The 22,393-nt window shown below is 54.2% G+C and overlaps 2 protein-coding genes across 3 annotated transcripts in view; both read right to left on the reverse strand.

Moving 5' to 3' along the window:
• Window positions 1-66: 66 nt before the first annotated feature.
• Window positions 67-22,037, reverse strand: TBC1D22B (TBC1 domain family member 22B). Its single transcript, XM_069875776.1, has 13 exons — window positions 21,767-22,037; window positions 16,258-16,314; window positions 15,023-15,333; window positions 12,789-12,968; window positions 12,280-12,350; window positions 11,726-11,854; window positions 11,207-11,272; window positions 10,222-10,336; window positions 3,757-3,863; window positions 3,336-3,411; window positions 2,898-3,025; window positions 2,566-2,661; window positions 67-2,091 (listed from the first exon to the last, which is right to left on the reverse strand). The coding sequence occupies exons 1-13, from the start codon at window positions 21,820-21,822 to the stop codon at window positions 1,963-1,965; spliced, it is 1,521 nt and encodes a 506-aa protein (XP_069731877.1). The 5' UTR covers window positions 21,823-22,037; the 3' UTR covers window positions 67-1,962.
• C24H6orf89 (chromosome 24 C6orf89 homolog) overlaps window positions 15,444-22,393 on the reverse strand; it is a 146,870-nt gene continuing 139,920 nt past the window's right edge. For both annotated transcript variants that reach the window (XM_069875803.1, XM_069875804.1), the window contains exon 9: window positions 15,444-15,455. The gene's annotated coding sequence lies outside the window, so the exon portion shown is untranslated. The remainder of the gene's footprint in view (window positions 15,456-22,393) is intronic.

Here is a 22,393-nt window from a genome sequence, read left to right on the forward strand (position 1 = left end):
AGCACGCACTAAAACAAAGGGAAAGACCAAACGGCTGAGAAAAACAACTCCACTTTAGGAAAGCAATTTCTTGAGCCACTGTTTGGAGTTTTATTGGCAACAAGGCTCTGCCTTTCACATGCTCGGCCCTGGCCTCACAGCCCGCTGCCTTTTCCCAACAGGAATAGGAATGGAAAGCAGAAGGATTGGGAACCTCCACGCCCTGCTGGGAAAGCCCACATTGCCCTGTGGGAACGCTGGGAGAAGCCCAGGGTGGCCCAGATCTGTCTCCCACGCCCTCCCGCACGATGCAGATGGTGCCTACCTGCAGGAAGAAAACGGCCCGTTAAAACATTCTCAACAGGTTTGATTTAAAAGCAGGTGGCAGCGAGATCAGCCCAGTCCTTGCCATCCCCGTGGGAGGAACCCTAGGAGGACACATCTGCTTGGCCAGGGAGTGCTGGGGGCACTCCTGGTGATCGTTCCTTCTTGAAGAGCCCCACCGGTGGCACCAGCATGGCTCTGCCCTGCAGCACTTGGAGGGACACACACCAGCAGCAGACAAGCCCCTATACCCTGTTTCCTTGACATGGCTCTCCCCTGCTTCCCGCTGGGAGCTCCCACCTCCTATAATCATAGAATGGTTTGGGTTGGAAGGGACCTTGAAGTCCATCCAGTTCTACACCCCTGCCATGGGTTCCTCCCACAGGATCAGGGGCTCCAAGCCCCATCCAACCTGACCTTAAACACCTCCAGGGATGGGGCAGCCACAACCTCTCTGGTCACCCTGGCCCAGTTCCTCACCACACTCATCAAGAAGAATTTCTTCCTAATGTCTAATCTAAATCTTCCTCCTTCCAACTCCTCTTTGTAGGGGAAGCCTTGAGATAAGCGTTTCTATCGCAGCTCTTCCTGGCAGATCCAACACTGCAAAAACACGCTGCAGTAGAAATACCTGTGCCTCTGAAATGCACCCCACCTGCACAGGGGTCCAAAGCCCCACAAGACCATGGCCCAGGTGTCCTTCCCAGGTGTGGAGAGGATGAGGAGAACAAGGGGTGCACATTATAAATATAAAATCATTATCTGCTACAAACAGAAGACGTATATTGTACATCTTTGACCCATATACACAAGAACACAATATACATGGAACGCCTCGGAGGAGAGGGGGCTTTGGGAGGTGTCACTCCCCTGCCAGCTCCCCCACGCCTCCCCCCATGCCGGAGGGGCTGCACCAACAGCATATCAGTCACCAAAAGTCCCATCAAACTGGCGCATGTCCTTGGAACCAGGTGTGGATGGAGTGTTCCCCTTCCGCCGTCCCCACCCTGCTGCCCTGGGGGAGTGGGAGGTGAAGAGGATGGAGAGAAGCAGAGAGGGCAGGCGCTAGGGGCTCTCTCACGAACCCACAAAGTACTTGGGGTCTCCGGACCCTTGGAGTGAAGTAAGGCCCTGAGAGAAACTTCTTGCCCTACCACCCTCAGGGGGAAGGATGTTCCGGCCAGGTGGGTCTCTGATAAGGCATTTTCATCTGGGAGTTGAATGGTGTCAGGAGAAGGGAGCAGATGGGGCAGCGCACGTGGTGGCAAGTTAACACAAGGCAGCGAAGCCAAGGTAGTCCCAGCTGGAAAAGCCCAGGGCAAGGGGTGGAGAGGACAGGAGGGCTTCATCCTCAGCCCAGTTTATTTTAAAGCTGCTCCCCACGTCCTCCCTCAGCCCCTTCAAGCCTCTCTCCCTGGCTCGAGCCACCAGCACGGCGTGAAATACTGACGGTCGTTGCAGTGGCACATCCAGGCGCACGGAGTGGCAGACAGGCACACGTTAAGAGTTAAGACAAGAGTCGATGTGAGCTTTGTACAGCGAGGAGCAGCTCCCAGCCGGAGTGTCCGAGGAATTGGAACGACAAAATGCCACAGTGATCAGATCAGGCCAGGACGAGGGGATGGGCACAAAGGAGAGGAGGGATTCGAGTCCTAGCACCTATCGGCGGTAATGATTCGGGGCGTCTGCAAACATGTACTTGAGTCTGTAGGCTTCAGCAAGCAGGAGTCCGATTTCTTCGTTACCCCAGTGTATTGTGGGCAGGTTTTGTAATAACATGAGAAGGCCCTGAAAGAGAGGAAGGTGCTCAGTTTGAGGTGGCTGAAGACAGAGTTCAGATCCAGAGCAGCACAGTCAGAGGCAGCAGCACTCAGTAACTGTGGCTCCAGCCACTCACACGTCTGAAAGGCTCAGAGACAGCATTAAAACGTCCTCGTGTCTAGATCTGAATCAGCGAAGCACCTCAGATGCCCCCAAACCTCTTGAGATAAGGGGTGCTACCATAATGTTACAGCTGGGCACTTGAAGGCAAACACAAAGGGGCTTACTGCGACCAAAGCCGGAACAAAGCAAGGAGCTGGTATTGGATGTTTGAACCCTCCAACTACCCACTTCTGGCCTCAGCACCAAGTTACATTTAGGCAAAGATCCTGAGATGGGATGATTTTGAAGCCAGCTTTGAGGTGATGACTGACTGCACCCAGACTGGGCTCCCAAACCAGAGCAATTCCCTCCCCTCTACCCCCAGTCCCAAGGACTTACCTGGAAGTCTTCCTCATCTAGGATCTCCTTCCGCCACTTGATCAAGAAGGCGGCACAGACGTACAGGTGGAAATGTGAGAATCCTTCTGGCTCCGACTGCAGATGACAAAACTATGGGTCAGCTCCTGCAGCTCAGCCGGAGCACAGCTTCCCCAGACACAGATGTCCTACTGGGCCACCCATCACCCAAGCGGCTACAAACATCCCAGGGTCACGTTGCTTTGCTTCCCCCATCTCCCCAGCTGCATGGCACTGCCACAAAACTTCCATCCCTCCATGCAGAAGGACTTGGTCCCACAGCCAAGCAGGGAAGGCAGCGGGATCCTGCGTACCTGGTAGGTATCCCAGAGGCGGATGGTGCAACGAAGAGGCAGCTCCCTCATAAGCAGATTGTTCATCCAGCGAAAGGCAAACTGCAGGTATTCGACCTCGTACTTCCTAAAGTGATTATGTACCTGCTCTGAAACAGCACATTTCACTTACATACCTGGGGACCACGGTGTCCCAGCTCCCGCACCTGGCACTGTCCCCAACACACTGGATTTCCGACACTTTCAGGCTGAGACCTTGTTCTCCCAAATGCCTCCAACTCCGCACCCCATGCTACCTGGCCGGAAAAAAAGGCTGTCCCCAGGGAATTTCTAGCTGACCCTACTCTGTCCTGCGTCCAAGTGTCTGTCTTGTCTGCCCTGCGGGTACTACTTGCAAAGGAGGCTTCCCTCTGCTGTGACAAAAGAGCCTCCAACCTGTTCAGATCCCCTGTCACCTACCATCAATTCGGCTGACGAGCTCCTCCAGAGCTTTGACTTTCTTCTGGATTCCTGGCTGTGCAAAAGTGTAGTTATCCTGCAGGGAGAGGCCATGAGTCAGAAGCAGCAGCTCTAACAGCTAGAAATGACCAAACCCAGACCCTCAGCTCCACAGGGAGTTGAGATCATCATGAGCCGAGGAGACAGGGCTCTTGAGCACCAGGATCATCTGCCCGCTATGAAGTCCCTAGTCGGGACAGTAACAGTTGGACAGGCATTACATCTTATTTCCCCAGGATTTTACCCACAGATTTAACTCAGTGGCGTAGCAAAATCTCCCTAATGCTAGGACACGCGGACCGCTCACCCAAACACAGAGAGAAGATGACTGCACTGCTACCCCAGCAAGGCGAGAGAAGCCTCCACGGGCCCAGAGGCTCACCTGTATTCCATCCAGCAGCTTGCTCATGCACCAGAAGCTATCGGCTTCGATGCTCCGTAAAACGTCCTGTGACAGGTTTGTCACATCAAAGTTCTCTACGTCCTCCTCTGCAAAAGAGAGAGGGAAGAGCATCAGAAGGACAGGCTCGTGGGGCACATTGAGGGGTTTTATCAAGACGAGGCAGGGCAAGAGGCACTACAAAGCTCCCTGCATGACATGAGCAGCCTGCCTGGCACAGAGCACAGCACCCACACGCTGAACCAATTCTCCAACCCAGGCAAAGGGCTGAAGAAGGAGAGCACCTTTCACACCGCTTTTGTGCTGCTAAATCAGATCAACAGATGCCTCTGAACTGGCCCATTTCCAAACCCAGAGGCTCGGAAATCCTAAAGAAGCATCTTTGATCTTCCTTGGAAAAGAGTAAGAGGGGGAGAAGATGAGGCTCAGGCCTGGAGCCGTGCCACCCTCTCAGCTCAGTGAGGCCTCAGGATTGGTTGGTGAAAACCAACACTAACAGATCCTGCCTGCAGAAGGATGGGAAGCGCAGAGTAAGCAACTCCAACATTGCTCACACCTCTGCTCATCCTCTAGGGCAGAGCTCAGCTCTGGAGCAAACTCCCAGTGGGAGCTTTAGAGACGAGCAAGGACTTAACCCTGCATTAATTTTGCAATCTTTTAATGCAGAAAAAGCAGCAAAGCTGTTTTCCAGCTGCCAGTCATCATCTAAAACTATCACTCAGCCGCGCACGAATAAGTCCAGAGCAGAAGACCTTTGGGTGCATCTCCACAACGGAGAAGGTGATGTGGTGACCTGTGCAGGTGATGGCAACACCACGCTGCTTGCACCAGTACTGGGACAAGAGCAGTAACCTGTGTCAAAGCAAAACAGTATCAGATCCCCAGCAAGGCGCTTTGAAAGAATCCCCGGTCTCTGGAGTTTGTGGCTCAGCACAAACATCTGCTCAGCAGCATCATTAAAGAGGTGCTGTGGAACAGAGTGAGATACTCAATATGTGGCTCCAACAGGGACTGAAAGGAAGCCAGTGGCACGGTGACAGCCAGGACATCACTGCCAGTGTCATAGAGCCCAAGGGCAGCTGGGGCTTGGGGAAAGCAAAGCGCCTGTGATTTCAAAAGAGCTCAGGGCAGATACAGAAGGGACATCATAGACCCAACTCAAACCCCTGCCTCAAATGTTCCACAAAAGCGTAGCTTGGGTCCTGCACTTGGGGCACAACCACCCTACACAGTGCTACAGACTAGAAGAAGAATGGCTAGAAAGCTGCCTGGAGGAGAAGGACCTGGGGGTGTTGGTTGACAGCGACTGAACGTGAGCCAGAAGGCCAGTGGCATCTTGGCTTGGATCAGACACAGCGTGGCCAGCAGGGCCAGGGAGGTTATTCTCCCTTTGGACTCGGCACTGGTGAGACCAAACCTCAAATCCTGTGTTCAGTTCTGGGCCCCTCACCACAAGAAGGATGTTGAGGCTCTGGAGCGAGTCCAGAGAAGAGCAACAAAGCTGGTGAGGGGGCTGGAGAACAAGAGGAACGGCTGAGAGAGCTGGGGGTGTTTAGCCTGGAGAAGAGGAGGCTGAGGGGAGACCTCATTGCTCTCTCCAACTCCCTGAAAGGAGGTTGTGGAGAGGAGGGAGCCGGGCTCTTCTCCCAAGTGACAGGGGACAGGACGAGAGGGAATGGCCTCAAGCTCCGCCAGGGGAGGGTCAGACTAGATATCAGAAAGAAATTTTTCATAGAAAGGGTGATTGGCACTGGCAGAGGCTGCCCAGGGAGGGGGTTGAGTCACCTTCCCTGGAGGTCTTTAAAAGACAGGTGGATGAGGTGCTGAGGGACATCGTTTAGCAGTTAGGAATGGTTGGACTCGATGATGCTGTCGGTCTTTTCCAACCAAGTGATTCTGTGATTCTTGCAGCAGATCAGAGTAGTCACAGCACCAGCCACCCACACCCCTGCTTTGTACAGGGGGGGGTTCCATGACTCCCCGTACTCCAGCAGCTGGGGCGCAGGACAGGATGAGGAGAATGGTGAAACCCAGACTCAGCTCACAGCTCTGCACAGCAACGAGCAAGTCTGCATGGCATGCAGGTCCAGGGCAAAACCAGAGTTCAGAACAAGCCGAGTCAGTCACAGTGTGACTACTAATACTCAAGGACAAGGATCCCCTTCCCTTCATCCAAGCTCCACTTCTCCTGCTAACAAGGAAACAGTCTTAATTTAACCATTGATTAGGATTTAGTAACAAAGTCAGTTAGAACCAAGCAAGATCAATACTTTCCATGGCTCTGCTCTCCTCTATAGAGTTAGTGAAATGCCAAAAAGGTTTCAAAACCAGGACAGTCCCTCCTGCAAGGCCTTGAATTGGGGTTGGAAGTGGTGTCGTACATTGAGATGGGCAGAGAACACTGGGAGAGGGTGTGGGGGCCAGCACCGACACTACCTGGGGATTCTGAACTCTTGAGCTCTGTCACTGCCATTTTAAATGCAAACACAAGCCATGAGAGCCGGGAGTGACTCAGTGCAGCAGGAGGGGCTGCAGGATCTAAGCTGGGAGGCTGTTTTAGCACGACTAACAGCTTAGCAAGCCAGGCTTGCTGGGCCCTCTCTGATCACCTGGAAAAAGGGGCGTGCAGTTTCCTCTGACAGGCGCCAAGATGCCATCCCTGTCCCAAATCCTCGGACACCAGACAGCCTCTCTCCATCCTCACTATTCAAGCCTTGCCTTCCCAGCAGCACCAGCCTGCGCCCACCTCTTCCAGAGGGCAGCAACAGCAGATTCAGCTGCTCCTGCAGCCCCAACACCTCACTCAAGCTCTTCCTCACAGTGGCCCCAGCTGGAAGCAAGCAGTGCTCAGCAATCTGTGGCAGAAGCCATCGATCAGCCGGGAGGAGGAATTGCTCCAGCTATGGATCCGTCAGTGGCAGGGGCTCAAACCGCTCATGCTTGCTGCAAATTAGCAGCTGTGCTCGTGCAGGAGGCAGGTAAAGCATCACAGAAGGTGAGCCAGCTTACCACGCTGGGGGAAAGGGGAAAACACAGCAGTTAAATCTATCTCATCTGCCAAGGGCTCACAGTGGTCTGCCCAGCACCTGGAAGGAGCCTGAGTTTTGCATCCAGAGCGAATGCAAGTATGGGAAAAGCAACTGATCCCAACTGGCAGCAGAGTTCAGGCACAGGGACAGGAAGCTCTGGGGAGGAGCTGCTTTCTCCCTGCTTCAGCCCCATTAGTATTCTCTGAAACTGGTCAAAAGGGGTGCACGTACTGGATTCAAGTTCAGAAAGAAGGGAGGAATATCAACAGGACCATTTCAGATGCGGGTTAACAGGATCATCCAGTTCCCAAAGCATCCCAGGGCAGCTAGAAGGAACAGCTTCCTGCTAATGCTTTTTACTCCCTGGTGTGTTCACCTCTCTCAGGGGGAAGAGGCGTACAACCTTTTCCCCACACCTTCTACGGCAAAGATGGAAAGGCATCAAAAGTCAGAGACACAGAAGTACAGCCAGAAACTGCTCCAACTGCTACTGTGAGTAAGCTGCGTTTAATCCCTCTGCACACAAAGGCCTGGGAGTTTCCTGGGTTACTGCTGGCTGTCAGTTCTTTGTTTGTGTCAAATTCAATGAAGAGAAGCTGCCAAAACGCTCCCTGAACTTGTCTGATAAGCTATAGACCATCCTCTACCCAAACCACCCACCTTTTCCTCAGACACACACCAGCCCCTGGGGGGAAGCCAGACAAACCCTCCGAAGGATGTTGCTAGCTTTGGTCTAGCAACTAGTATCTAATGGAGACACCATCAGCTGGTGAGCACCGAGAAGAGATTTTAATTGATCTGTAGAAAAGTTGATTTGTTGTCAGCTAATGCAGTGATTGTCCAAAGCTGAGGACAACGGGTTAAAAGCCTAAAGTGAAATTGGAGATGGAGACCAGATGGAGACTGCCTTGTGAGAAGTTACTAGTTTGAATGGAAGACAAGGTGGCAGCCTGGTCTTGTGCTGAACAGCAGACTGAAGCCAACAGCTTGTGAACTCCAGCCTCCGCCTGTCAGCTCCGAATCCCACAGGCACACCACAGTCCCCGGAGAGTCACGAGGGTCCTGCTGCGTCAGCTGCAGCAGGAGACAGCCCTTCACAGGCTCCGACACAAACATTTCAGGGAAAACGGTGGGCAGCCGAGCAGAGGAGCCAGCAGGCAGCACAGTGCATCCCTTCTAGCATCTTGTAGTCAAGAAAACACCTGCTCTGAAAGGAGAGTAGGGGTGCTCAAAGCCTCATCCATCCTGGCTTTGAACACCTCCAGGGATGGGGCAGCCTTGACTTCACTGGGCAACCGGAGCCAGGGCCTCCCCATCCTCACAAAAACCATTTCTTCCTAAGGTATCATTTCAATTTCCCCTCTTTCAGCTTCAAACCATTCCCCCTTGTCCTATCCCTGCACTCCCTGATCCAGAGTCCCTGCCCAGCTTTCCTGGAGCCCCTTTCACTATTGGAAGCTGCTCTAAGGTCTCCCCGCAGCCTTCTCTTCTCCAGGCTGAACAATCCTAACTCTCTCAGCCTGTCCTTGTATGAGAGGTGCTCCAGACATCAGATCATCTCCGTGGCCTCCTCTGGTCCTGCTCCAACAGCTCCATGTCCTCCCTGTGCTGAGGGCTCCAGAGCTGGACACAGGACTCCAGGTGGGTCTCACCAGAGCAGAGCAGAGGGGCAGAATGCCCCCTCCGCACCCCCTGCTTTGGATGCAGCCCAGGACACAGTCGGTTTCTGGGCTGCAAGTGCACATTGCCAGCTCATGTTGAGCTTCTCATCTCCCAGCACCCCGAGGTCCTTCTCCTCAGGGCTGCTCCCAATCCATTCTCTGCCCAGCCTGGATTTGTCCTTAAACTCAGTCTGCTACACAGCCAGACCTAGGAGCAGGGAGCTGCAGAGACACCTAGTGACCTAAAGGCTGGCTTTGAACCCAGGCTCAGGGAACAGAAGGGGATGCGTGATATTGCTCGGCCAAATTCAAATCAACTGATCCCATACAGAGGTCTGACAGGGTTTTTTTTCCCTCCAACACAAGTTTCAGAAATAGCTGGAAATAGGAAGACCATATTTAGGTAGAAAGCTTCAGCTGGAGGAGGAAACAGACCTGGAAGATGCCGAGAAGCACGGCTCCAGTGGGAGACGGAAAAGCCCAATGCAGCATGAACTCTGTAGCCACACGCAGAGAGTTGAGCCCAGAGACCCAAAACTGTATGAGACTGCAGGAAGCCGCACCAGTTACCTGCAGGCAGCTCTGATGCTTCAGACCAGCTCCCTTCTTGCACAGATAACTCCATGCCTGCACAGCTCTGCTTCTAACCCAATAAATCAATCGTGAGCAACCAGCTTCCACCTTAAGTACCATCAGTGCTGCTCAAGCAATAACGCACAGGAGAAACCACACAAAGGGAACCTGCTCAGACTCAACCTAACCGGCTCTTGACCTCGCAAGGAAAGGGAATTCACTCCAGCTGCTAGCAAAGCCACATTCTGTGCTTCTGTCTGTGCTTCTCCTTCAGGCTGCAAGCAGCAACAGCATTTCCTAGGATCCGTGGCTTAGCTCTTCATAATGTACTCAGAAGTGTTAGATCAGAACCAGTTTACAAACCCTTAGCTAGACAGGAGAAAGGTTCCCACTGACTCCAAAAAGCTTCGGATCAGACCTTAACATTCGCTCATCAGGATTTCTCTGCCACAAATACAGTCTAATAAATTCCTTTTTCCTTCTCTTTACAGTGAAACTAAGAGCCTTTAGGCATAGGGATTACAGCATCCTAATGTTAATGTCAAACTCAAAACACAGCTAGAGCTGCAGAAAGAATAAAACAAAATGCTATGGGTGGAAATGACTTGATCTCTGGCAAAAAGAAATAGGCTGACAAGAAAGCCAAAAAGCAGCGGGGAGAAGCCAATTTGCCTTCTGAAACTCTCAGCTTGAAAAACACACCTGTACTACCAGCACGGGACAGGAATTTTTATTTAAATAGTTTATTTTACATTCTCGGCAGGGGCTCTTTATGCTTCATTCCAGCTTCCTAGAACAAGAACTAGCTCCAAGCCCAAGCTTTGAGAGCAAGACCTTTCCCTCCCCCAACTCTGTATATCAGGGCTTTGCCTCAACTCCCTGGGCGCCTAAAAGACTCCATTCTCCTCCAAACTGTAAGGAAGTTAAGCACATTGAAATGCAAATCCACACTTAGCATTTCAACTTCCCCGGAGCCCAGCAAGGTTGTGCCAGTGAAGTCAATTCAATTAGGCAGCAAAGATACTGTGAGTGGTCAAGATGCACGTCCAGCCTGGCAGAGGTGCTGAGGGAAGAACACATCATCCCTTCCAGCAAGACAAGCTTTTCTGATGCCAGCACTTCACACCATTTCAAACCCCGTGGTCGAGAGGCTGCACCTGCTCGGTACAGCAAATTTCACTTACCAACATACTCAGAGAGGAACACAACAAAGAAGGGAGTGACCAGGTCATTGATTCCCTGTACATAGCCGCTGGCTGGATGTCGAATGGCCCAGATAAACAGGATTCTTTCAAAGATCTAGGGAAGAAGGAGGGAAAGCAGGTACCTGCATTAGCCGTGCATAAAAGCAGAAAAGCATAACTGCTAAGCTTAGGGAGCAGAGATTGTGGCTGCCAGGCTTTTCTACAGCAATAGGAGTGAGATAAGGAAGCACAATCCACAGATCCACCCCCCTCCGCAGACCAGCCCAGACTTCACAGAACAAGGCAGTTCCTCATCAAAGCTTCTGCTTGAAGAAACGCAGAGCCTTCTTTTCAAGATGCAGGTGGCTGAAGGCCTTTCCACCTGCAGGATGGGGTTGCCCATTAGCAGAGCAGCAGGCTTTGCTGGACATCGCCTGGAAAGCTAAGGCTGTTATGTGTTATCAGCACAGGAAAACATCACAGATCAAGATAGTTCCTAAGAGTGGCCTCCCTCCAACAACTAACGTGTTATTTCCACACTGCCCCAGCACACCTTGACACACCACATACACACGCCAAGCCCGTTTCCAAAGAGGACAGATGCCCACAGCTCCTGGCTAACTCTCAAATCCAAACCTGCCCAACTCTCAAATCCATCCCTGCCCTCGTTTTCCACATAAAGGCTCTGTAGCAAAACAAAATTGATCTCCTGTTCTGGTTTAAATGCCTTGAATTTGTCTCAAAACAAAAGCTTCAGGTCTTTTTCAACTCTCGGCTGCATCTCGCCACAAAAGAGCTGATCCCATAACCCCTGAGCTCCGAGCCTTGAGGCCTTTCAGGAACAAGCAACAAGACCAGAAAGTTTCAGCAAGAATTGCCAGGCAGGGAAGTTTCCCCACAAAGCTAAGTCAGTGGTGGCAGTGCTGGTCTAACCCCACACACATCCCACAGCAAACGTGGGGCAGAAGCTTCACTCTCCCCTTACCTCCTGGACGAGTGGCTGCTGGAAGAGGGGGATGAGCGGGTTGGTCCTTGGAATGTCGATGTGGATCTGGAAGAGAGGGTGGGTTACACACATCAGCTGTGCTTTCTGGGGGCACGATAACTCATCACAGGCTAACAGAGGAGAATGCACCCCTTGGTGTCCCCCCAAGTGAGAGCTGCACTTGCTGACAAGCATAGTGAGGGCTGCAGATGGCAGCTGCCTTGAGGAAATCATCTACAGTTTTATCTTCATGTCTCCTCTGCTCAGGTGCAGGCAGGTGGCCAGAGCTGGGACAGAGTTGTCTCTGAAATCTAGTCATTAGATCAGTTTAGGAATGGCTTAAACTATTATCTATAAAAAGATGGACAGAAACATGGTATTCTATCTCCAAGGAGAAGACTCCTAGGAGCTACAGCTAGAGGAATTAGAAGTATGACACCAACCACAGGAACAAGAAACAGCAAGAGGGAGGAAAGGGATATAACCAAGGCAGAAAGCCAACAGGCAGAGGGTTTGGACCTGTCGGTAAGTGTCTTGATGGTGCTCCTCATTCCGGGAATCATAATACTGCTGGATGAAGCCAAAGTACTCCTCGCGCTTGCGCTGCAGAGTCAGCTTTCGCCGCTCCATGTTTGCAGGGAGATAACCCTGCAGAAGGAAAACTCATGTCAAAGCAGAATTTCCTTCCTCACCACAAATCATCCCCGGAAGTCCTGCCCATGAGCTGTGCACCCAGAAGCATCAGGTACAGACTCAGGAGCTGGGGAAAGAGTTCTCATGGAATTTGGCTTTTCCAACCCCGGATGCCTTTACTGATCTTGAAGCAATCCACCTTCACAGGATTCAATTCCCCAAAGCAGAGCAAAACACATATTCCCTGCATCAGTCTGGGCTTTGTACTCAAAGAGGATGTAGTGATTACACTCCACAACCAAGGAAACCTATGTCTCACCTGCAGGCTGGGCAGATATGAGCAAATCTGGTTATGGAACACATGAAGGTCTAGGAGTGCATTTCCCTGGCTCGGCACATTCCCCCCACCAGCCTCATGCATCACAGCTCCAAGTACTCACTGAGAGGAGACGCCACGTCACGGGCCGGACCTCTCTGGGCACACCAGGCCAGCTGCATTTCCTCAGCTCATCTGCAAACGGACAGTGGTGGCAATGGATTAGATCCTAGGCACGTCCAGGCACCACTACACCTAGAAGGAGAGGAAAGCCCAGTCTGCTCCTGCAGGATCTGGAGACACTGAGCCTCCAGGAAGGCTCCACATTTGCAAGGACTGGGGATGTGGGTCTGCGGAAAGGGAAGTAGAGATGTTTTCAGCTCAGCCTGGGCACGACACTGGTGGTTGTATGTGCTCCAAACCTCCAGAGCCTCGGTTCTCATGCAGAGCCCAACAGCCCCCAGGCAGCTGGTGGAGGACATAACCAGTTTGCGCAGATATCCCGTTTGGAGCAACTGCAGGTGGTCATTTTATCCACCCTGGAGCAGAGCTGATTGCAACCTGAAGCAGGCAGCAGGCCTCCTCTTGCCTTCCCCTCCCCACGCGCAGGCACCCCCGTTGTGCCACACTCACCCAGGTCCGTGTTGTGGCTGGAAAGGAGCTGCCGAAACTTCTCCAGGCGAGTTTTCTCCCTCACTGTCATGGGGGGAGCACCCGAAGCGTTTTGGTCAGAGATTCGGGCAACAAGTGGAATGACAGGCCGAAGGGGAAGGGACTGCTGCTTCTGAAGGGGGGTCCGCACACAGGCCTCCTCTGCAAGGAGCAGATGCTACAGTGAGATAGGGAATGAAACAGCACCTCTCCAACCCTACCTTAGAATCACAGAATCATAGAATCACCAGGTTGGAAGAGACCCACCAGATCATCGAGTCCAACCATTCCCATCAATCACTAAACCATGTCCCTCAGCACGTCATCCACCCGTCCCTTAAACACCTCCAGGAAAGGGGACTCAACCCCCTCCCTGGGCAGCCTCTGCCAGGGCCCAATGACCCTTTCCATGAAAAATTATTTCCTAATGTCCAGCCTGAACCTCCCTGGTGGAGCTTGAGGCCATTCCCTCTTGTCCTGTCCCCTGTCCCTTGGGAGAAGAGCCCAGCTCCCTCCTCTCCACAACCTCCTCTCAGGGAGTTGGAGAGAGCAATGAGGTCTCCCCTCAGCCTCCTCTGCTCCAGGCTAAACACCCCCAGCTCTCTCAGCCGTTCCTCATAAGGCCTGTTCTCCAGCACCCTCACCAGCTTCGTTGCTCTTCTCTGGACTCGCTCCAGAGCCTCAACATCCTTCTTGTGGTGAGGGGCCCAGAACTGAACACAGGATTCGAGAAGTGGTCTCACCAGTGCAGAGTACAGAGGCAGAATAACCTCCCTGGAGCTGCTGGCCACACCGTTTCTGATCCAAGCCAAGATGCCATTGGCCTTCTTACATTGCTCCCCTGGCCACCGCCAAAGACTCACTACTGTGCGCTTCACCCTTCTCTTCCCCAGCCCCAGCAAACAGAACGCCACTGGCCCACTCCTGGCTCTTCCATCACTTCCCCATTTCTCCTTCCCTTTCTTCTTCCCGCATCCAGGCACCCGGCCTGGCACCCAGTGGATCAGACCTCTCCTTCCACATGGGCAGCCGCTGGCAAGATACAGGAGACAGGCCAAAGGAGCCCTTGAGACTCTCTGAGGAACCGACCTGTTCTTCTCTGGTCTCTGAGCGACAAAGCTGGTGAAGGGTCTGGAGAACAGGCCTTATGAGGAACGGCTGAGAGAGCTGGGGGTGTTTAGCCTGGAGAAGAGGAGGCTGAGGGGAGACCTCATTGCTCTCTCCAACTCCCTGAAAGGAGGTTGTGGAGAGAAGGGAGCTGGGCTCTTCTCCCAAGGGACAGGGGACAGGACTAGAGGGAATGGCCTCAAGCTCCACCAGGGGAGGTTCAGGCTGGACATTAGGAAAAACTTTTTCACAGAAAGGGTCATTGGTCCCAGAGGCTGCCCAGGGAGGGGGTTGAGTCCCCTTCCCTGGAGGTGTTTAAGGGACAGGTGGATGAGGTGCTGAGGGACATGGTTTAGTGATTGATGGGAATGGTTGGACTTGATGATCTGATGGGTCTTTTCCAACCTGGTGATTCTATGAAATAGTGATCAAGCTAATTAATAGTGCAGAGAGAGGAGGGGATGGACTGCCAATGCCACCTGCTGGCAGCAGGGATCTGCTGAGTTACCTTCACAGCACAGGCAGCCGTCAGCCTGCAAAGAGGCAGAGGGAACAGGGCTGATGCTGCCCAGTTCCCTGTTCAAGCTGCAGCCACCTGGGCTCACCAGGGCCTTCACTAAAAGCAGAATTCTGGGCACAAAGGAAGCAGGTAATAAAAACACTGCTGAAGCATTGGAAGTGGCTGCCCAGGGCAGTGGTGAAGTCCCCTAAATGGTGTAGCTATTGTGTCGTGGAACATGGTTTAGTAGGCACGGTGGGGTTGGGCTGACGGTTGGACTGGAGCTTAGAGGTCTTTTCCAACCTTAATGATTCTATATTCCCAAGTAAGAACTTGACATATCTCCAAAACCCCTTAGCACCCAGAACACAGGATCCTCTGTGACAGATATGCCTGTACGCAGGATACTGAGCAGCAGAGGAGACTGAAGCATAAAGGCAGGGACTCCAAAACTAGCTCCCTGAAGTGTAAGATACTACAGGGAGGTGAAAGCCTCTGTGGGGCTTTCAAGCTGTGCCACAGCCTCTTGCCTGTAACTTGTGAGGAGCAGCAAGCGGCTGAATTCAGCAGTCGATGAGGAGAGCACTGGAGCAGGAGGCTGCTCTCTTACCAGATGTCCTGGAGAGCTGGGCCTCGCTGCTGGACTTGATGACCTTGCAGTTGGTGGGCATATCACTGAGCGCAGCCTGGGCCCGCTCGGGTTTCACCCGCAGCTTGCTGTGGTTCTCCAGAACCTGGGCTGCCGTGGCCTTGGCCACTTTAGAGTTCAGAGCTTGCAAAGAAGAGGAGGAAGAGAAGTCCTCATCTTCATCATCACCAATGTCCCAGGCATCACTGGTGTTGCGGGCAAACTCGTGAAAGCTGGAGGCCTTCTTGCTTTTCATAGGCAGCGCGTTGGCTTTGGAGCGGTCCTTGATGAAGCTGGGGGCCAGAGAGAAACAGTATCAGAGCAATGCTGTCAGACAAGTCCATTTTCTTTCCTTCCCTACAACACCCTCACTCTAATCAGCCAGTCTGTTTTTCCAGTTTTTGCCCCGTTCCACCTCCCAAACCCAAGGAATGTGTTAAGTCTCTCTGGGCAGCCCACTGCCAGGAGGCAGAGCCCGAGCTGGTATGACAGCAGGGCACGGAGGCCACAGTGCCAGCAGGGAGCTGGAGCGGCGCCAGGCTTCCCAGCTCAGAAGGGCAAACGGGAGAGACGTAAAATTCCTCCAGCTCTGCCTCCCCCCATCCTCTAGATGAACACCCAAAAAAAAAGCTTCGCGACCTGTGGAGAGGCATGTCAGAGGTCAGCTGGAGCCAGTCTGCACTCGTGGCCACTCCTGACACAGCTGCGATGGCTCCCGGGAGACAGACCAGCCTGGTTCTTTTCTCAGGCACAGGAGGAGCCTTTGCATTTACCCTTAAGCTACAGGAGTCAAAGTCCACCACCTGAAGCGTCATAGAAAAGGGGAAACCTTCACCGCTACACAACATGAGATAGAGACAAGGAGGCAGTTCAGATCAGCTCTGGCTTTTACTGCCAGGAAGGGTGCTGTGATTCTGCAGCTGCCGGGCAGCTTTACCTCCCCTTCCCTTATTTCTTCTGTCCCTGACGGGGAGCAGAGGGCTAAAAACTATGCCCATCTCCTTTGATGCAGCTGCACAATATGGATTTTTGGCCATAAAGGGGGCTAGTAGATAAGCTTTCCCTGCAGAGCTCCAGCCAGGACCACACACCAAAGCTGCCCTTCCCCGCTGGAACCTCCCAGTGCCAGAGGATGCTGGAGACCTCCACCTACTGCAGGACAGAGACAAAAACCTGCAAAGCCTCGTAGCCTGCATCTCTAGAAGATAAACACTTACTTTTTGGTGAGCCGGGGATCCAGGGGAGGATGCTGTGCTCCATAGACAGGTTGGATGCTGCAGGAAGATGATAGGAAAATTAAAAGACAATGCAAAAAGCCACTTTGCAGCCACGAATAATCTCCTTAGCCCAGACTGGGGTCACACGTCTTGCCTGCTGTCAGGAGTTGAATACAGACCAAAAGCAACATCAATAACCTTCTGTCTTCAAAGCCTTAGGTCCAAAGTGCCACATTCAGCTGAAGATTTGTTCTTTGCAGCAGCAAAGAGAATGCTTGTTTAAGCTCTCAGGCTCTCTGCAGTCTGAGCTGGGATTTGAGACCTGCTCTTTTCTGCACCAATGATTTAACCCGAGTGACCACGCGTCTCAGTCCCCTTCATTATACGTTGACATTCATTCTCTTTTCCATCAAGTGGATTTCCAGGTTTGGGAATTCATGCTTCTGAGCCCTGTGGGACCCGGAAAGACTCCAGCCAGCAGCCCTGGGGCTTCTCCACAAAACACCCGAGGGTTTGAACCCAACAGTGGCTCTCAGGCTTGTAGTCAATGTATGGTACGTGGTTTGACACAAATCCCTGCTTAATCGACTGCTTCCTATGTGGCCTGAGATGGTTCACCATGACTTAGTCCCTCGGCTCCACTTCCTGTGGGACAGGGAGCCCGAGGGTGCAGGGAGCATCACCTTAGAGAGGAGCTGCTAGAGGAGTGCTCATCACTGATTTTACAGGCTCTGGGCATGAGACAGGGATCCCAACATACAACCTCCATCTGGGTGACTATTTGCAACCACCCCACCCTGAAGAACTATCTCTGGAAAACAAGTTCTCTCCCTCCCCTGGTACGCAGCACAGCCCCACATCCCGTGGTGGAGACAAGGGTCCATTCAGAGCTGGCACACAAGGAACAGGCTTCTCTTGGGTCAACGGAGCTGGCCTGGTTTCCAGGAGCTGCAGATGGTGCCCAGCAGTAAAATGAGCAGAGCCCAGCTGTGCAGAAGAGGGATGGCAGCCTGGTGCAGCTGGAAAGCACTCTGGAAACCAGTTGATGCTGAGGAACAGTCCCAGCTGGCAGAGGAGAGAGCAGAGATCCAGGGCAGAGGCTGGAAACAACCACAGAAAGATGCTAGGGGTGAAGCCCAGTGAGGGGTGGGCTCACCACTGCAACAGCCATTCCTCGTGGCTCGAAATGCTGAAAAGGCTCACAGTGTTTACCCACCAGCAGCAATCAAGCCTAGGAAAGAGTTTGCTGACTAATTAGCATCTAGAAGTCAGGACAGCTATTGAGCAGAGGCACCCTCGTGGGTGGGCAAGGCAAGCAGATCATCAGGAGTATGAAAAACAACCCCTGCAGATCAGCGCTGCTTCCCAATGATTCACAGCAGCTTCTCGTAGAACAGGAGCTGGCTGAGCCTCTCCAGTACCCAGCACCAAGCTCGCACCGTCTCGTGAGAGCCGTCACCATGCTGCTCCTCTCTGCGCAGGGACCCACGAGCTGCCGATGGGTGACGCTTTGATTCACGCGTGAAGGAGTGAGCTTCACAAGCCAAGCAACTGATGTGCGTTAGAGATAGAGGAGGGGATGTGGTAGCCATCTCTGGGTCAGGAAACCCTTTCCTGGGGCTCTGAAGCAATTGGCTGATGCCTTCACTGGCCAACGGCCACCACAACAGCAGAAGTTCTCACCTCCCAAACAGCTCCTCTTAAAGAACTTGAACCCAGGCTCCCCTAGACAAAGCATCCTGAGTTGATCGAATTGTGCAGCCCGTCAGCCTGTGCTCCCACACAAGCGGCTGGCAGGGACAGTCTTGCTCCCAGCAGGCTAGAGAGACACGGCTGAACGCTACTATCCTGTATCGGTGAACTCAAACCGCTGCACAAAGCAGGTTCTCCCCGTGTTTATCCCATCTTTACCAATTCTCTGCCCTATCCAACCACGCAGAGGGGGTAACGGGCTGAACAGGAGGAATGCAAATAATCCAAGATGTGCAACAGGTGACTTCCAAAATACACAACCACAAGCACAACTGCCAGACGGCAAGTTTGTGCCGTAGTGTCTGTGGTATCCTCGATGTCTGATCCCGCTTCAACAGCTCACGTCCCCATGGTTGATCCCCAGCAGATCCTACAGCTCCACACAAAAGTGCATTAGCACATCTCACTAAGAAAAGTGCAGCAGGGGAGCGATGCCACCAAGCTCAATGACTTTATTGACTCCTTCTTGTCTGGCTTTCCCTGATGCAGCATGGCCAGATGAATCTGTTGTCTCCAAGCCCAACATCCTGTCCGAGGCAATCTTCGCTTGATTTTTCAAGACAGAGAGATCAAAGCAGGTACTGCATTTCAACAAACACACCAGCAGGTCAGCAACGAGCCCTAAGCTGATGCTGTGCTCCCAAACCAACGTGTTCCCTGGCTGGTCACAGTTGAAGCACTTTGGGATAGGATTTCTTGTTACCTGTACGCTCAGCATCTGGTACAATAAGTGACTGACGGTGTCTGGTACCGCAGTTGTGGTGTCTGTGTTACACCGCTCACAAGGAGATCACTGCAGGGTGTGGGTTATTGCCACCACAGCAGAAAGCGCATCCATGAAACCTCAGTGCCACTGTGGACACAGAACATTATCTATTCCTAGCAGACACTGTTTCTCCCCTTTAAGGAAGCATTTAAACACGTCCATCCCCCCAGCCTGGCTGCCAGTCTCTCCCAGGAGCAGGAAATAAACACCCCATCACACAGGATAACACAATCAACCTGCCAACACATCCCCAGAAAGTTACTGGGGCGGGAATTCCCGATGCAAAACCCACAAGGCAGCACCGAAAACAAGAAATAACATTTACTCATTCTGTCATCCAAAACTACAGGGAAAAAGCACCAGCGAAAAGCTACTAAAAACCAAATGACCAAAACGCACAGAGTGCCATGGAAAAGGAAGCTGACAGTCTCCAAATCCTTACAAAGCCTCCCTCTGCCAGCTGGTCAGGGCAAAGAGAGGAGGGAGCCAAAAATCTGCATGGGAAGAGCTCTCACAGCTCAGAAAAAAATGAAGCCATGGATGCAGCACGTCCTACCTCCGCGTTCCGTGGCTGTGTTGCCTAAGACCTGTCGGTAAACGTCTCTGCAAAGGAGCAGCACGCAGGGTAGTCGGAGGGGGCAACAAGCTTCCTGGACAGCAGAGTATTTGCCAAGCAGCTAATTAGAAGCAGAGTCGAGCTTTGCCAAAAAACAACCTGACGTTTGAGTGCATTGTCCAGGCACGACTGGCTGCCTCCCAGACCGGTTCACCTGGTTTGAGCTTTCCAAGCTGAAAGCTCCAAGTCGCCCACTGTGGAAAGAAGATACTGCCTAGAGACCACCGGCTGGAAGCACGGCCGTGCTCTCTGGGGAAGGGATGGAACAATCAGGAAGCAAAATGACCCCTGGAGAACACAGCATTTGCATTTCCTCTTTTTTTCAAAAGAGGAGGAAGGCGCGTAGGGCTTGTTGTTTTCCCTTTGCCTCCTGGCTGTCCCATCAACCTGAGGGCGCTGGTGCAGTGACAACAAGCCGAACGAAAGCACATTGGAAAGAAAGACTTAACCAATCCAGCAGGATTTAAGGCCAGATGAGCATTTCCAACTGTGTCCGTGCACTGGAAGGGAAAGGGGAGGGTTCAAAACAGGAAAACGAGAGCAAATGTGAGGAGCATCAGATGGGACGAGCTCTTGTGAAACCCCTGCTGCCACCCAAGGCGATACCTCCAAGGGCTTCCAGGAAGGGACAAGGTTTCTACAGGCTCTGTGAAAAGGGGCACAGCACAGACCTGGCTCGAAAGCTGCCCCAGAAAGCCTTCAAGGCCCTGATCCCTCCATCCTGCTTCTCACGAGGTGTGGGAGGCACACAGAGTCCCCGCAGCCCTCCCATGGCCTGGCCTGCCCCACAGATGAGAGGGCAGTCCTGGCACTGTCCTGGTGCCTCAGTGACACCCTGTTTTCACAGGGGCACCCCGGGATCCCCAGCTCCATCACCAGGGGGGTGTCCCAAGTAACCCCCAACTCCCTCACCAAGGGCATCTCAATCCTCCAGCCCCAGGGTGGGTGCCCCGGTACCCTAAAGCCTTGCAGGGGGCACCCAGAGCCCCCATTGGTGCCCCTGACACCTCCCTATCCCCCTGAGGGGTCACCCTCAATCCCCAGGCTTGGTGCCTCTAGTGCCCCCTTAACCCTTACAGGGGGCACCCTGAGCCCCCGTCCCTTGAGGGGTGAGCATGGGTGCCTCTGGTAGCCCCCCAAAACCCTTGAGGGGTCACCTCAAGCCCCCAGCCCCAGGCTGGATGCCCCTGGTACCCTCCAAACCCTTGCAGGCATCACCCCAAGCCCCCAACCTCAGGGTGGATGCTGCTGGTACCCCTTCAGTCCCTTGCAAGGGGCACTCTGAGTCACCATCCACTGAGGGGTCACCGTGGGTGTCCCTGCTACCCCCCAAATTCCTGGAGAGATCACCCCAGGCCCTCAGGGTGGACACCACTGGTACCCTCTAAGTCCCTTGCAGGGTCACCCCTTGGCCCCATCTCCAAGCTGGGAGCCCCTGGACCCCACAAAACCCTTTCAGGGTCACCCCAAGTCCCCAGCCCCAGACTGGATACCCCTTCTACCCCCCAAATCCCTTGAGGGGAACTCTGAGCCCCCAGCCCCAGGTTGGATGCTTCTGGTACCCTGAATCCCCATGAGGGGTCACCTCAAGCCCCTACTCCCAGGCTGGGAGCCCCTTGTACCCTGAAATCCTTTGCAGGGTCACTCTTCATCCCCAGCCCCAGAGTGGACACTCCTGGTACCCCCAAACCCCTGCAGGGGCACCCCCAGCCCCATCACCAGAGTGGGTGTCTCTGGTACCCCCAAACTCTTTGCAGGGTCACCCCTCGCCCCCATTTCCAGAGTAGGAGCCCCGGCACCCCCAAACCCCTCGAGGGATCACCCTGAGCCCCCAGACCCACCTCTAGGCTAGGAGCTCCTGCTCCCCCCAAACCCCTTACAGGATCACTCCAAGCCCCCACCTCCAGGCTGGGAGCCCCTAGTCACCCCAAATCCCTTGAAGGATCATCCCAAGCCCTCACTCTCAGGCTGGGAGCCCCTGGTCCCCCCAAATCCCTTGAAGGAACACCCCCAGACCCACTGCCAGGCTGGGAGCCCCTGGTCTCCCAAACCCCTTGAGGGGTCACCTCAAGCCCCCACCTCCAGGCTGAGAGCCCTTGTACCCCCAAATCCCTTGAGGGGTCACCCCAAGCCCTCACTCCCAGGCTAGGAGCCCCTTGTCCCCCAGACCGCTTCCAGCGGCACCCCCAGACCCATCACCAGGCTGGGAGCCCCCGGTCCCCCCGAACCCCTCGAGGGGTCCCCCCGAGCCCCCAGCCCCGGGGCGGACACTGCTGACACCCCTCGGTCCCTCGCAGGGTGGCCCCCAGCCCTTCTCCACGCCGGGAGCCCCCGATCCCCCACCTCGGTCCCGCCGCGCCCGGCCCCGCGCTCACCTGCCCGGCAGCTTGGCGCTGCGCTTCCAGAACTGCCTGCCGCTCTCGGCCGCCATGGCGATGGGGAGGAGAAGGGACGGGAGAGGCGGTTCCGGCCGGCCGGCCGGCCAGCCAGCGAGCGAGGGAGCCCACCGGCCGGCCGGCCCCGCGCAGCGGCAGAGCGCGGGGGAAGGCGGCGGCTCCCGCCTCACGGCCGCCCGCCAACGGCCCCCGGCGCCGCCATCTTGGCTGCGGGCGGAGACGGCGCCGCCATCTTGGGGACGGGCGGGGACGGCGCCGCCATCTTGGGTGTGGGCGGAGGGGGGCGCCGCCATCTTGGGTGAGGGCGGAGAGGGCGTCGCCATTGGACGCTTCGGGCAAGGCGCCGTGGATTGGCCAATAGCGAGAGGGAGCGGGGTGACGTAATTCAGGGGGGCGGGACCGGCAGGCTACGGGGCTGAGTGGGACGCGCCCAGCGCGCACTGGGCGAAACCATTGGGAGAGGGCGGGGGGGGGCGGGGTGAACCACGGGCGGGGGGCGGGGGGGATCCCAGGTGGCTCTGGTGGCACCACTGGTGTCCTGGTCATGGCTGAGGGAGGAGCCACCGTTATAGAATCATGGGATGGTTTGGGTTGGAAGGGACCTCA

This window comes from Phaenicophaeus curvirostris, chromosome 24, assembly GCF_032191515.1.
Source record: "Phaenicophaeus curvirostris isolate KB17595 chromosome 24, BPBGC_Pcur_1.0, whole genome shotgun sequence".
NCBI lineage: Eukaryota > Metazoa > Chordata > Aves > Cuculiformes > Cuculidae > Phaenicophaeus > Phaenicophaeus curvirostris.

Excerpts from the sequence above, each read along its gene's own strand:
- TBC1D22B (XM_069875776.1), bottom strand. The coding sequence starts at position 21,822 with ATGGCGGCCGAGAGCGGCAGGCAGTTCTGGAAGCGCAGCGCCAAGCTG. Across the intron at positions 12,351-12,788 it reads CAGCCACAACACGGACCTGG|ATGAGCTGAGGAAATGCAGC; the intron begins GTGAGTGTGGCA and ends GTCCGTTTGCAG. Across the intron at positions 10,337-11,206 it reads AGCAGCCACTCGTCCAGGAG|ATCTTTGAAAGAATCCTGTT; the intron begins GTAAGGGGAGAG and ends CTTCTTCCCTAG.